The sequence below is a fragment of the Mercenaria mercenaria genome, chromosome 4 (genome assembly GCF_021730395.1).
Source record: "Mercenaria mercenaria strain notata chromosome 4, MADL_Memer_1, whole genome shotgun sequence".
In the NCBI taxonomy this organism is placed as follows: Eukaryota; Metazoa; Mollusca; class Bivalvia; order Venerida; family Veneridae; genus Mercenaria; species Mercenaria mercenaria.
The window spans coordinates 62,529,807-62,545,827 of NC_069364.1; the positions used below are offsets into that span (position 1 = coordinate 62,529,807).

Consider the following 16,021-nt stretch of genomic DNA (forward strand, 5'->3'; position numbering starts at 1 on the left):
GGTGCAGTGGTTCGCGAGTAAAGTGCCTTCATGCAAAAAGTTAACGTTGTGACTAACGAACAGACGGACAGTTGAAAACTAATATGCCTCCCTTCGGGGACATAACAATATTTATATATAATTCCATTTATGCTTAAATGATAATCACTCACAGAGTTAGCAGACTTGGCAAAATCAAACAATGACTGTATATTGTTCAGGTGTGGTCGTGGCTGAGGCACTTCTTGTAATGGTGAACCCCAGATATTCTTGCTGGTTGGCGACACCAAATGCTCAGCATCCAACAATGATGGCGGCGAGGCAGGACCAAACAAACTGTCCAAGTTCTGTTGTCTCTGTGGAATAAATGCCCAATTCTTTTTAGAAAAGGGATAAAGTTCATTACTATCACTTAATTTAGAGGTAAAATATCATTTTACATCCATCACCTTATCAAACAAGAGGGTCATGATTACTCTGGATCGCTCACCTGACTGAGTAATTTGAGCAACATGAACATGTGTAAGAGATCAGGTAAAAAAGTCAAATATTAGTTAGCACTGAAATCTTTCCCCAAGTGTGTGAACACTTTTCAAGTGTCAAACTGATGCTAAAATATTAAGAAAGTAGGTCAGTAGGTCATATTCATGGTTAATGAAAGTCAGTTTTAAGATCGGTGTGCAAAATTGTATATGTCATCAAAATTTCAAGGCTGTATCTTGAAAAAAACATACAAGAAAGTAGGTCAGTAGGTCAAGGTCACAGTCAAGTGGCCCTAATTACTTGGGGTCATCAGGTAATTATAATTAAACAGATTTGGAAATACGATTAAATAATTTTTTAAGTATTTTTCCTATATAACTCGAATAAAAACTAAGTGACCCAGGGGCAAGGCTTTGAATGGACCCTAGGTCATGATTTGAATAATCTTAGTAAAGGACCACTACACAATGCCACATGTAAAATATCTAAGCTGTGTGCCTCTCTGTTTAAGAGAAGAACATTTTTTTATGTTTTTCCTATAGAACTCTGTGTAAATTCAAGGGACCATGAGGTGGGCTGGGATCATAACTTGAACAATCTTGGTAAAAGTCCACTAGACAATGCCACATACCAAATATCTAAGCCTTATGTCTTCATGTTTCAGAGAAGAAGATTTTTGAAATTTCCAATATAACCATATAGGGAAAATAAGCCATGTTTTTTACCAAAATAGAACGGCTTAACCAATTTTGGTAGAGGGACACCTAGAGATCATTTCTACAAAATATTTTTGAAATCCGGCAAACAGTTTCTGGCAAGAAGATTTTTAAGATTTTCCTTTCAATGGCCATGGCAACCACAGTTCTGAATGGATTTTAATTCTTTGGGCATTTTTGATAGGGGGCCACCCAAGGATCATTCCTGTGAGTGGTTTTGAAGAAGATTTTTTCAGAAACTGTTGACACACGACGGACATCGAGCAGTCATAAAAGCTCACCTTGAGCCTTTGGCTCAGGTGAGCTAAAAAACAAACCAGAGAGTCATGATGACCCTGGATCACTCACCTGAGTAATATGAGCTACATGTTTCAAGTATCAAACAGATGCTAAATATTAAGAAAGGTCAATAGGTCACATTCATGATCATTGTAAGTCAGCTTTAAGATCGGTGTGCAAAACTGTATTTGTCATCCAAATTTCAAGGCTGTATCTTAAACAAGTGGACCATGATGGTCCTGAATCGCTCACCTGTTCCCACATGACCCAGTTTTGAACTGAGTATGACGTTGTTTTTTTTATTATTTGACATAGTGACCTAGTTTTTGAGCTCATGTGACCCAGTTTTGAACCTGACCTAGATACCATCAAGATAAAAATTCTGACCAATTTTCATGAAGATCCATTGAAAAATATGGCCTCTAGAGAGGTCACAAGGTTTTTTTTATTATTTGACCTACTGACCTAGTTATTGACTGCACATGACCCAGTTTCGAATTTGACCTAGATATCATCAAGGTGAACATTCTGACCAATTTTCATGAAGATCCATTTGAAAGTATGGCCTCTAGAGAGGTTACAAGGATTTTCTATTTTTAGACCTACTGACCAAGTTTTTGACCGCAGTTGACCCAGTTTCAAACTTGACCTAGATATCATCAAGATAAACATTCAGACCAACTTTCATACAGATCCCATGAAAAATATGGCCTCTAGAAAGGTCACAAGGTTTTTTTTATTATTTGACCTACTGACCTAGTTATTGACCGCACGTGACCCAATTTCAAACTTGACCTAGATATCATCATGGTGAACATTCTGACCAATTTTCATGAAGATCCATTTGAAAGAATGGCCTCTAGAGAGGTCACAAGGTTTTTCTATTTTTAGAACTACTGACCTAGATTTTGACCACAGTTGACCCAGTTTCGAACTTGATCTAGATATCAACAAGATGAACATTCAGACCAACTTTCATACAGATCCCATGAAAAGAACAGCTTCTAGAGAGGTCACAAGGTTTTTTTATTATTTGACCTACTGACCTAGTTATTGACCACACGTGTCCCAGTTTCGACCTGACCTAGATGTCATCAAGTTGAACATTCTGACCAATTTTCATGAAGATCCATTCAAAAGTATGGTCTCTAGAGAGGTCACAAGGTTTTTCTATTTTTAGACCTACTGACCTAGTTTTTGACCGCACGTGACCCAGTTTCAAACTCGACCTAGATATCATCAAGATGAACATCCAGACCAATTTTCATACAGATACCATGAAAAATATGGCCTCTAGAGAGGTCACAAGGTTTTTCTATTATTTGACCTACTGACCTAGTTTTTGACGGCACGTGACCCAGTTTCAAACTTGACCTAGATATCATCAAGTTGAAGATTCTGACCAATTTTCATGAAGATCTGAAAAATATGGCCTCTAGAGAGGTCACAAGGTTTTTCTATTTTTAGACCTACTGACCTAGTTTTTGACCGCACGTGACCCAGTTTCGAACTTGACCTAGATATCATCAAGGTGAACATTCTGACCAATTTTCATAAAGACCCCATGAAAAATGTGACCTCTAGAGTGGTCACAAGCAAAAGTTTACGGACGGACGGACGACGGACGCTGCGCGATCACAAAAGCTCACCTTGTCACTTTGTGACAGGTGAGCTAAAAACAAAAAAGTAGGTCAGCAGGTTAAGGTCAAAGTCAAGTGACCCCTGTCCCCTAATTACTTTGGGTACTTTTGACCCCAAGGGTGAGGCCTCTTTTCATCCCAGGGGCATAATTTGACCAATCTTGTTAGAAAACCATACGGCAATGCTGCACACCAAGTATCAAAGGCCTAGGTCTTGAACTTTCAGACATGAAGATTTTTAAAGTTTTTTCCTATATAAGTCTATGTAAAACTTGGGACCCCCGGGGTGGGGCCTCTTTTCACCCCTGGGTTATAATTTGAACAATCTTGGTAGAGGACCATAAGGCAATATTACATACCAAAAATCAAATGCCTAAGTCTTGTGGTTCCAGGCAAGAAGATTTTTAAGGACTTTTTCCCTATATAAGTCTATGTAAAAATTGGGACCACTGGGTAGGGGCCTCTTTTCACCCCGGGTCACAATCTTGGTAGCGGACCACCAGGCAATGCTTCATACCAAATATCAAAGGCCTAGGTCTTGTGTTTTAAGACAAGAAGTTTTTTTTATATGTCTATGTAAAACTTGGGACCCCCAGGGTGGGGCCTTTTTTCACCCCAGGGGCATAATTTGAAAAATCTATGTAGAGGACCACTAGATGATGTTGCATACCAAATATCAAAGCACTAGGCCCTTTGGTTTTCGACAAGAAGATTTTCAAAGTTTTTCCCTATATAAGTCTATATAAACCATGTGACACCCAGGGCGGGGCCATATTTGACCCTAGGGAGATAATTTGAACATACTTGGTAGAGGACCACTAGATGATGCGACATGCCAAATATAAAAGCCCTATGACCTGTGGTTTTGGACAAGATTTTTAAAGTTTTTTTAGTTTCAGCTGCCATGGCAACCAGAGTTCTATATGGAATTCAATTCTTTGAATAATTTTTAAAGACGATAATCCAAGGAACATCCCTGTGAAGTTTCATCAAAATTGGCTTTGTGGTTTAGGAGGAGATGTTGTTTAAAGGAAAGTGTGGACAGACGCCGGATGGTGAGCAATCAAAATAGCTCACCCTGAGCCTTTGGCTCAGGTGAGCTAATGAGAATCACAAAGACAAGAATTTGTACAGCACCAACCTTGGGTATAGGTTTGGACTTGAGTATGGCAGGATCAGGTTCATCATCATCTACCATCAACTGACTGATACTGTGCTCCATATACTCCTGCAAACATGTATATATTCCATTTCATTGTTCTCTTTTTTGTTTTAACAGCATTAACCATGGCAATACAATAGCATGGTCACAGCAAATGTGTCTTGATTCAGCACAAATACAAAGTAAATCTCAATGAATAAACTGACAGTATTTAAAGTGGTAAGATTACCAGAGAGAGAAAATTAGCCCTGCCCAGGTATATGATCTGCATACTAGATGGCAGTTTTTACCTCTCCCTAATGAGATTTTCAAAACTGATATTTCTTTTATTCACTTGCATGAGTGTTAACAATGCCCCATTTCGAACTAGTTATGCAAGACAGAATTTTTATTAATTTAAGAATGTAACTAATTTTACAATACAATAATATATATTTTTTTCAGTTCATGTGGCACAGAGCTACAATTCCCTGATACGCCTAACCAGATTTTCAATAACTGGATATTGATAAGTTTATTTTAGTCTTTGTGAAAAGTCTTGCCAAATGCTCTACACCAAAACATTTTACACAGATGTATGTTTTGAGTGTTACAACAAGGATCACACTCACCTCCTGTGTTCTGTAGGATTTTTCTGCCGTATTAAAGCCAGAGTCGTTATGGTGGTGACCGGCATGTTCCGGGTCGTACACCTCGGCAAACTTCTCTGTCTGCTCTTCCCAGTCAAAATCATCTAAAATATTCAAACACAGTATCAATATAGTAAACAACATATATAGCTCACAAGCAGCTAACATGTGGAATTTGTGTATTCAAGCTAGCAGTGCCCTAGCACTACGTTTGAGCCAGTATAATTAAATTTATTTCGCTACTCAATTGCTGAATTTCAGTACCACATATAGCTATCAATTAAGCTAGCACTTTGAATTTTAGTGTTGCAGACTGACTATAAGACGACCATTTGAGAAGATCGTAAATGTTTCCACTACAAGCATCTCCTACACAAGTTCAGATATAAAAAATTCTGCACTGTGATAGAAATTAAATTGCTTTCTTCAAACTGCAAGAACAGACACATGTTATGTCTAAAAACAGGATATCAACCTGCTTTCTGCACTTCAGTCTTACAAATAAGGAAACAAAGAAAAAATAATTATTATTTCAGTATTAACCTTTACTCTGCTAAATTTCTAAAATGGACGCCATCATTCAATTTAGGCAACACTATTTATTATTCCAAGGGGTACTCACTGAAAATTTAATGACTGAATAGCAAGCAGTGCAGACCATGATCAGCCTGCATGGATGTGCAGGCTGATCTTGGTCTGCACTGGTCGCAAGGTAAAATCATTTGCCACCGCCAGGTTCAATGTAAATTATTTCGGACAGTTAATATCCTATGTCTGATAATGGTAAGATAATCATTAAATGGTAAGTATGCCAATCAGGCAAATAGTGTGAGAGAAGTTGGATACTCCAGATTTTTCTCTATATTCTATGTAGCAAAACTATCAAAGGGCCATAACTGTAGAAAATATAATAGTCGCAGCAAAAAATTCTTCCTTAATGGTCATCTGCACAACAGGCTTGTTCATCTGTGAAAGTTTGAAGCAAATATATCAGACTCAAGGTGTGGGAGGACTTTGCCACACCAGATTTTTATCTATATTCTCAATAGCAAAACAAAGGGCCATAACTGTGGTAAAAATAGCCACAGAAAAACTTCCTTCCTTCATGGTCATCTGCACATCAAGCTTGTTCACCTGTTAAAGTCTGAATCAAATCAGGCTAATAGAGGAGTTGGACACACAAGATTTCAAGACATATGGATGTACAGACTACATGCCCCGCCACTGCTATGGATAGTGAAAGGGTAAACCTTTGATTTTAGCTGTGACCTTGACCTTGAACTGACATGGCTGACTCATGAATTCTGCACAACGTCTTGATGAGGTGATCATTTGACCCAAGTTTCATGAAAATCCTTCAAGGGGTTTAGGAGATACAGAGCTGAAACCTTTGACCTTCAATTGTGATCTTGACCTTGAGTTGACATGGCTGACTCATGAGTTCTTGATGAGGTGATCATTTGACCCAAGTTTGATGAAAATCCTTCAAGGGGTTTAGGAGATACAGAGTGGAGACAAAATGGAAGGCTCAAGCCTTCGACCCTTAGTTGTGACCTTGATCTTGAGCTGGCATGGTTGACTCATAATTTCTGCACATCGTTTTGATGAAGTAATCATTTTACCCAAGTTTTATAAAATTCCTTCAAGGGGTTTAGGAGATATAGGGCGGACACGAAATGGAAGGCTCAAACCTTTGACCCTTAGTTGTGACCTTGACCTTGAGCCGGCATGACTGACTCATGGGTTCTGCACATCGTCTAGATGAGGTGATCATTTGACCAAAGTTTGATAAAATTCCTTCAAGGGGTTTAGGAGATATAGAGCGGACACAAAATGGAAGGCTCAAACCTTTGACCTTGAGTTGTGACCTTGACCTTGAGCCGACAAGGCTGACCCATGGGTTCTGCACATTGTCTTGATGAGGTGATCATTTGACCCAAGTTTCATGAAAATCCTTCAAGGAGTTTAGAAGATATAGAGCAGACACAAAATGGAAGGCTCAAAACCTTTGACCCTAAGTTGTGACCTTGACCTTGAGCCGGCATGGCTGACTCATGGGTTCTGCACATTGTCTTGATGAGGTGATCATTTGACCCAAGTTTTATAAAATTCCTTCAAGGGGTTTATGAGATATAGAGCGGAGACAAAATGGCAGGCTCAAACCTTTGACCTTGAGTTGTGACCTTGACCTTGAGCCGACAAGGCTGACCCATGAGTTCTGCACATCGTCTTGATGAGGTGATCATTTGACCCAAGTTTCATGAAAATCCTTCAAGGAGTTTAGAAGATACAGAGCGGACACAAAATGGAAGGCTCAAAACCTTTGACCCTAAGTTGTGACCTCGACCTTGAGCAGGCATGGCTGACTCATGGGTTCTGCACATCGTCTTGATGAGGTGATCATTTGACCCAAGTTTTATAAAATTCCTTCAAGGGGTTTATGAGATATAGAGCGGACACAAAATGGCAGGCTCAAACCTTTGACCATGAGCTGTGACCTTGACCTTGAACCGACAAGGCTGACTCATGGGTTCTGCACATCGTCTTGATGAGGTGATCATTTGACCCAAGTTTCATGAAAATCCTTCAAGGGGTTTAGGAGATATGGACCGGACACGATTTTGTTACGGACGGAAGGACGGACGGACGGAAAGACGGACGGATGCAGACCATTCCTATAATCCCTCCACCATGGCGGGGGATTAATAAAGATTGCAAACTAGAGTTACAGAACCTGTATAATGCATGACAGTTCATTACATGTACAGTGGACAAGTGTGTGAAGTTTCAAAAAAGGGGCATAATTTTGTGTGAAAAAAACTCAACAAAATACAGTCATGGAACCTGTGCACTGGCTACCCACTGTTATACAGTACAAGACAATTTTATACAAACCATCGTCAAGGTTTCCAAATGTCTCATCATTGAGAACATCAAACTCTCCCTCTTCCTCTGGAGCTTCTAATAACTCATTATCATAGCTGTTCACATCACGTGACCCCAGAGTCTGAAAACAATAACTCAATATAATATCTGTTCACATCACGTGACCCCCCGAGTCTGAAAATATCAATAACTCATTATCATAGCTGTTCACATCACGTGATTCAAGAAACCTCCCTGATTCTTTAGCATTCCATGTGCAAAGCATCCATACATGGGACTCTTATCCCAATGTCAGTAATTTTAAAACAGAGAAGTAGGGGGAATGAAACTCAGATCCCTGGTTTAGTAGTCAGAGTTGCTATTTAACTACTACATCTGCTTGTACTACCGTTTTTCTTACTCAATTTTCATCCTACTTGCTGTTTTTCTCAGTAAAACAGGTTGATTTTTTTTGAATTTTGTTTGGCTTTGAATTGGGAATTTTTTGCTTGAAATGGAATTCTTACTCAATTTTCGTCCTACTTGCTGTTTTTCTCAGTAAAACAGATTGATTTTTTTTTAATTTTGTTTGGCTTTGAATTGGGAATTTTTTACTTGAAATTGGGAGAAAGGACACTATTTTCGATGGGGACATAACCGAATAACGGCTATAAAATCGGCAAAAAAAAAACCTGTTACCCGTGATGGCAGAAGTGAGAAAACAACTTGAGATAGGATCAAACATTTTTTTTAACAGCTGTAATTTTGTATGTTTTCTTTTCTTATTGAGTAAAAAGCACCTTTTAATACAAAATAAATAGAGAATGGTGAAAAATCTAGGAAAGGATTATCTCTCTGAGTAAAAAGCACTTTTACAATATAAATCTAGAATGGTGAAAAATCTAGGACAGGTATTTTGGTAGAAATTAGGGGTGAACAGCAAGGTTATGGTGAAGTGTGTTCAATGTTGTAAACAGCCGCATTGAACTGCTCAAGAGTTGGAAGACAGAGAATGTCAGGTGAAAGATTATTCAATAGGACTATAGTCCTGGGGAAAAAGGAATATTTGTAGTAGTCAGTGGTTGCAGAGATTAACCTATAAGACAGTGGATGGATGAGATACCTTCCAACAGGATTCCAACTGGTTGATTTGAGATTTTATACATAAGAGAGAGTCGGGAGTCATATCGCCAGAGATCTAGCCTGCGCATTTTAGGCTGTATAACATGTCACTGACACTGGAGGTGCAGCCAAAGTCGGACATAGCCCAATGCCCTGCCTGTCTTTGGACTGCTTCTATTTGGTCCATTTGGGTTTGTGTGTATGGAGACCAGACTTTGGAGCTATATTCCAGCTGAGGTCTAACGAGGATCTGATATGCCGTGGGCTTAAGGGGTGGAGTTAACCTTTAGATTCCTGCAAAGGAAACCTACAGTTTGATTTGCCTTTTTGGTTGACCTATTTATGTGGGCATCCCACAAGAGATCGTTTGAGATATCCACACCAAGGTATTTTGCTGAGGTGACAGATTCTATTAGTGTATTATGCTGGTAGTATTGTGAAGGAATAGGAAGTTTCCTTGTTGCGATGTGGATAATTAAATTAATTTGACACCTGAAGGGATTGAATTCCAAATATAAGTCCAACTCCCACTTTTCTAGAGTTTTAAGATCGTTTTGGAGGGTATTTGATTGCCTGACAGAGGTAAGTGACATGTATATTGCAGTGTCATCTGCAAATAGACGCACTTTAGAATGGATATTTTGTGGGAGGTCCTTTATATATGCAAGGAAAAGCAGTGGCCCGAAGCACGTATCCCTGCAGAACTCCAGAAGAGACAGGTATGGGCTCTGAGCTTGTACGGATTGAAGCCAGTTATCGGGAAAGCTCTTAATCCACTTCAGGGTTTCACCATGTATACCATAGTTATGCATTTTAAACAGGACTTTCTTGTGTCTCACTTTATCGAATGCTTTGCTGAAAGCTAATAGTATCAGGTCAACCTGTTGTTAGTTGTACAGTAATTTGACAAGGTCATTTACAAGCATAATTAGTTGTGTCACACAGGATCTTGTTGGAGATGGTACAGAATGCCAAGGTTTGTAAAATGTTTTGTAACTGATGATGACACTATATGCTCCAGGGTTTTGCAAAGTACACATGTAAGGGATATGGGCCTGTAGTTGGCTGGGTCTGACCTGTCGCCCTTCTTGTAGATGGGGTAACATTTCCATTTTTCCACTGGGAAGGTATAGATCCCTCATCAATGGATTTCTGAAAGATGATTTCAAGGATTGGTGAAAGTTCCTTTGAAAGTGTTTTCAGAATGATGGGCTTGATCTTGTCTGGTCCACATGTCTTATGAGGGCTGAGATTTGATAGGAGCTTTTCTATGCCATTGGCATTTACATGGATATTTGGCATTCTTGGGTAGTTTTGATGGTTTTCAGGTGGTGAGTTTTATTTTTTATCTGATATGTAGATTTTTTTGGTGTTTGGCTTTGATGAAGGAGGGCATCAGACTGGTTTACATTTAGAATATCTTCTAGGTATTTTTGATCAGCCTCTTTCATTTTCTTTTTGAGTGTATGTTTGAGGTCCAAGAAATATTTACATTCAGATGATTTGTTTGATTTCCTAGATTTTTTAAGGCCCTATCGCACCTCCTGATTATCCTCTTTAGACTTTGATTTACCCAGGGAAGATGGTTCCTAATGGAGGACATTTTTGACGGAATGAATTCTTCTGTTAGGTTATTAGAGTGGATGAGAAATTTTCCCATAGGTCTTCAACTGATTGGGTGGAATATTTGTCCTTAAATTTATATATCCTGATGGTACTTATCAACTGACTGTTTAAATTTGCTTTTTTGTATAGTGGAATTTTTCAAGGCTTTTGGTAACTTATTTTGGCGGAAGTGTTTACTTTGATCTCAACAATGTCATGGTCTCTGATGCCCTGTGAATTACTAAAATATAACTGGCTATGAAAAGAGAAAGCATGGTTGACTGTAAAATCTACGTATGACAGCACAACCCACACAATAATGACCAAAGTTGGATTTGTTGTGAAAAATAGGTCTAAAATATTGTTTTCTCTTGTAGGTGGGTTTACCATTTGAAAAGTCTAAATGACCTGCAGATTATTCACTGGATGCACCAAATAAAAAGAAGAGATATGCCAGTAAATTCATTTCAATCTCTCTGCTTACTAAATCACAATCAAATGATAATTAATAGATCTAATTAAATAAATTTAAAGCAATACTTTGGTTGTTTAAAATGTTTTAAATTGCAACTTACAACCCCTGAAGGCTGTTCAAAACCATTGCCCATCAACAACTCAGAAAGGAAAAACGATATAATTTATTTTACGGTTTCATATTCAACCGAACAATTAAAAATGCTGGGAAATTGTCCAGGAAACTTGGCATGCTACCATCTAAGCAGTGGTTGGGAAAGAAATGTTTGCAATGTGAAAAATACCTCCTTGGCCTTGAAATTAAGGGGGGATTTTCAAACTCAATGGGGATTTTAAATTTCAAAGAAAAATATCAACAAGAAAATAAGACAAACATCATGAATTCAGGGCACTCGTTGGGCTGTTTTTGGGGCCGAATATGGGCCCCATTCCCCTCATAAAATAGTATGTTTTTTCCCCTTTCTCAGAAGAAAATTCCCCTGATAATAGGTTGTTATGATATGAACTCTCTTTCAAGTTATATTATAATGCATCTAAGGAAGGTTACTGCTGCAATATATTACATTAATTAGAAATGATTGAAAACTATTAATAAGTGTGAAAAGTAGTAACATATATATGGCTGAAAACTTCCCCTTTTTGTCTTAAAATGACAAAAAATTCCCCTTCCTGAGGGTATGGGTACCTGTCCCCAAAAGTTGTCTAGTGCCCTGTGAATTACTAAAATATAACTGGCTATGAAAAGAGAAAGCATGGTTGACTGTAAAATCTACGTATGACAGCACAACCCACACAATAATGACAATTATTATTATATAATAAAACAAGAGCTGTCCATAAGACAGCCAAGCTAGACTATTCGAAATACTGTCACAGAAGCAGGAAATTATTACCCAAAATGTTAAATATCAAAAGAGTTTTAAGTTCGAAAGGGGACATAATTTGACCAAAATACATATCAGAGTTATGGGACTTGATGCTATCAACTAGTTTTATAACCCCGAAGAAACATGTTAAGTTTCAATTCAATATCTGCATTAGTTTTGGAGATAGTAACTTGCATGTAAAACTTTAACCAGAATTTTCTTAGTCCAAAAGGGGGCATAATTTGCTCAAAATACATGTTAAGAGTTATGAAACTTGACCCAATGAGGTTGGTAATTGACCTAGAAAAAGAATAAATAAGTTTCAAAGCTATATGCCTTTTGGTAATAGCTGTATGTACTTGCACGCAAAACTTTAACCAGGATTTTCTAAGTCCAAAAAAGGCATAATTTGGCCAAAATACATGTCAGAGTTATGGGACTTGGTGCTATCAACTAGTTTTATAACCCCGAAGACACATGTGAAGTTTCAATTTAATACCTGTAGTAGTTTTGGAGATAGTTACTTGCATGTAAAACTTTAACCAGGATTTTGTAAGTCCAAAAGGGGGCATTATTTGCCCAAAATACTTGTCAGAGTTATGGGACTTGACCCAGTGAGGTAGGTAATTGATCTAGAAAAAGAAAAAATAAGTTTCAAATATATATGCCTTTTAGTAATAGCTGTATGTACTTGCACGCAAAACTTTAACCAGAATATTTTTAAGTCCAAAAGGGGGCATAATTTGGCCAAAATAAAGGTCAGAGTTATGGGACTTGGTGCTATCAACTAGTTTTATAACCCCGAAGACACATGTGAAGTTTCCATTCAATATCTGCATTAGTTTTGGAGATAGTAACTTGCATGTAAAACTTTAACCAGAATTTTCTAAGTCCAAAAGGGGGCATAATTTGGCCAAAATACATGTCAGAGTTATGGGACTTGACCCAGTGAGGTTGGTAATTGATCTAGAAAAAGAAAAAATAAGTTTTAAATCTATATGCCTTTTAGTAATAGCTGTATGTACTTGCACGCAAAACTTTAACCAGAATTTTCTAAGTCCAAAAGGGGGCATAATTTGGCCAAAATGAAGGTCAGAGTTATGGGACTTGGTGCTATCAACTAGTTTTATAACCCCGAAGACACAGGTGAAGTTTCAATTCAATATCTGCATTAGTTTTGGAGATAATAACTTGCATGTAAAACTTTAACCAGAATTTTCTAAGTCCAAAAGGGGGCATAATTTGCTCAAAATACATGTTAGAGTTATGGAACTTGACCCAGTGAGGTTGGTAATTGACCTAGAAAAAGAATAAATAAGTTTCAAAGCTATCTGCCTTTAAATGATAGCTGTATGTACTTGCATGCAAAAACTTAACTAAGGTGTGACGCCGACGCCAGGGTGAGTAGAATAGCTAGACTATTCTTTGAATAGTCGAGCTAAAAATTATAACAAAATCCGATGCATCCAAAACGCGTACACTTTCTCTAGTTTCACTTTCGCTTACATATTGTTAAATTTCAACTTACCGCAGGGCTCTAGATTATTTTTTTGGCCTATGAGTATTTACTCGTCATATTTTTTGTGAATGAGTAAAATGGTAAAATCTGAAATTGAAAATTAGTTACTTTACTCCTGAAAATTTTTAAATGTGAAAAAAAAAACAGAAATCAGTTTTATAACATATTTATTGGGTGTAGCACCCAAGAATTTGTATGCAGTTCAGTTTCAATTCAGCAGTCAAGTTTTTGCTTCTTTTTTCTCCCTTGGCTTGCTTTGACTTAACACTTGCTACTGATTCCAACAGAATATTCAGTAAGTTTCATGAAAATCCTTCAAGGGGTTTAGGAGATATGGAGCGGACATGAAAGTGTTACGGATGGATGGACGGACTGACGGAGACCATTCCTATAACCACTCTACACTAGCGGTGGGGGATTAATATACCTTAAGCTATGTTTTGGGAATCGTTTTTATTGGTTTAAAGAATGCATAGAGTGTTTGTTCACTCTTACATTCTTAGAGAAATTTTTGTTTACTCCGCGCTTTTAAAAATACACTACCGTACCATCAATATTAAATACCGACTATTTGATTTACGCATGCGTTGAGTGTATAATCTAGTTTAACATAGGTTTATACAGTTCCATTCAATGCCTGTGTACGTTCAATGTGGGAGAATTAATGCGGACCGTGCTCTGTTACATAAAGCATCAAGACAATTCAGATTTTGTTTACGCTAGTAAAAAGTCATTGCATGCTTTTCTGTAATTTCATATACATTTTTATATGCTTAAAAAGTATCAGACATGAGTATGCATTATTTCTAAGCATCTTATCTGAAGCCCTGTTACCGTGATGTTTTATAAAGAAATACAGAAATGGAAAATGTAATGCAATTCAAATCTGATTTATTTACATTCGAAATTTAATTCATTCTGTTGCTACTGTTACGATAAATAAAATGTCAAACATGAAAATATTGCCGCGACGTCAGCCATTTCTTCTCACAGGTTGGAAGTCCTCCAAACAGTGATATCTTCTTCACCATGGTTTGCACAATTCATTTCAAACGCAAATCAAACAAAAAACTAATTGTGGCTATATAATACTAATAGATATACCTTTCAAACGATACCCGGCCGAAAATAAAATTCACATTTTTAATGGTTGAAAATGTCAATATATTTCTTATTTTTATAATTTCTCAGCAGAAAATTCGGCCGACCTGTGATTTTCTAACAAACATTTTGATTGGATCGCTGAATCCAATCGTAAATGGGAACTCCGCGGAAAGCAATTTAAATAGCATTGGTATCCCTGGAAAGTACCACTACCAACGCGTCAATGACTTGGTCTCAATTAAGTATTTATGGCTGTGTTAACATCACTTGACTGAGAACACGGTATATTTTTAGCCGCTTTTCCAGTGTACGAAATTCAGATTTGAATCCAATAGCCCGTTCGGGCTACCAGATTAAAAATTTTCCAAGCCCGACACCAGTTTCACTAGCCCGAACTTTTAACACCTTAAAATACATAATTTTTGCACCATATAACATCTTGTTTTACAAACATCTCTATGCATGTTTGAAGTAATAAAAAAGACATACAGTACATGTTTGCCATGTTTTTGAAAAATTTTAACTCGAAATACTCCAGTCTAGATCAGCATCGTCAGAGTCCAAAAGCATCGGACATGACACTCCTTGCCAAAACGAAATCTAAACTGTTATGCCCGATTTTTTAGGATCCGCACTCGCCAATTACTGCAACTCGGACTGTTGACAATTTGTAAGATGTAATACCGAGTGCTGAATACACATTTACACACATGCTGATAGCATGATTTAAGCTCCGCCTACTGCAGGTACTTGTGACATTTTCGCGAGAAGTGTGAAAGCTAATCAAATTATCCGTTACGCTAGAGGTGATTGTATTCAGCCAATTAGCGCTGCGATTACGTCTTTGACACTGTGTTTGATTGTCAACACGTTAGAGTGCAAAAACCAATAATTCCATAAGCGTTTCTCAGTCTGGAAAATCACGATGCTGTACTCGTTTAATTAGCATGTTTTTTTTAAACAAATGAGGAAAATCCGGTAGCCCAGTCGGGCTTTACCTGTGGAAAATCGGTAGCCCGAGCTGAAATTTGGTAGCCACGGGCTGTCGGACTACCGTGAATTTAAAACACTGCTTTTCGCCACTTGGTAAGTTTTTTTTTCTGCCAGGATTTTCGCACATTTTTATGGGAATTTCAATAGGACTTTCTTTGATTGAATGTGCTAAATCGCACATGTCTAAGCCCACTAGTCTTGGATTAAACAGAACATCAGCAAAAGATTCAAGCACCAAATTACATCTTATTGATGCCAATACTGCAAGACGCATTTCTCTAGCATTTTTATGGGTGGGGTAAAAAATATTGAAAATGAAACCAGTTTTATAGAGAAAAAAGAGGTTTGCACTTATCAAATGTTTATAGAACAAGCAATAACAGAAACTGAAGTATTTAAATAATGTAATAAATTAATCAGTTTCCTACAGAGTAATCAGCAAAACATGTATCTGCCATTTCAGGTCATTTTCCCAATTTTTCCGGATATCGCTTTACTCTCTAAAATTTGGACGGTTTATGAACAGTATTGAGGAAAAGAGAAATGTACAGATTCTTTCTTCAGATTGACATGAATATTGTTAAG

At 37.6% G+C, this 16,021-nt stretch overlaps 1 protein-coding gene across 5 annotated transcripts in view; it reads right to left on the reverse strand.

Moving 5' to 3' along the window:
* LOC123551919 (protein PAT1 homolog 1-like) overlaps positions 1–15,977 on the reverse strand; it is a 39,647-nt gene extending 23,670 nt beyond the window's left edge. For 4 of the 5 annotated variants that reach the window (XM_045341221.2, XM_045341220.2, XM_045341219.2 and 1 more), the window contains exons 1-5: positions 15,865–15,977; positions 7,784–7,895; positions 4,871–4,992; positions 4,239–4,325; positions 153–356 (exon numbers count right to left, since the gene is read on the reverse strand). In XM_045341221.2, coding sequence (XP_045197156.2) covers positions 153–356; positions 4,239–4,325; positions 4,871–4,992; positions 7,784–7,895; positions 15,865–15,894 — 555 coding nt within the window. In that variant the 5' untranslated portion in view covers positions 15,895–15,977. The remainder of the gene's footprint in view (positions 1–152; positions 357–4,238; positions 4,326–4,870; positions 4,993–7,783; positions 7,896–15,864) is intronic. The other variant, XM_045341218.2, reaches the window with a different exon arrangement.
* Positions 15,978–16,021: the final 44 nt, after the last annotated feature.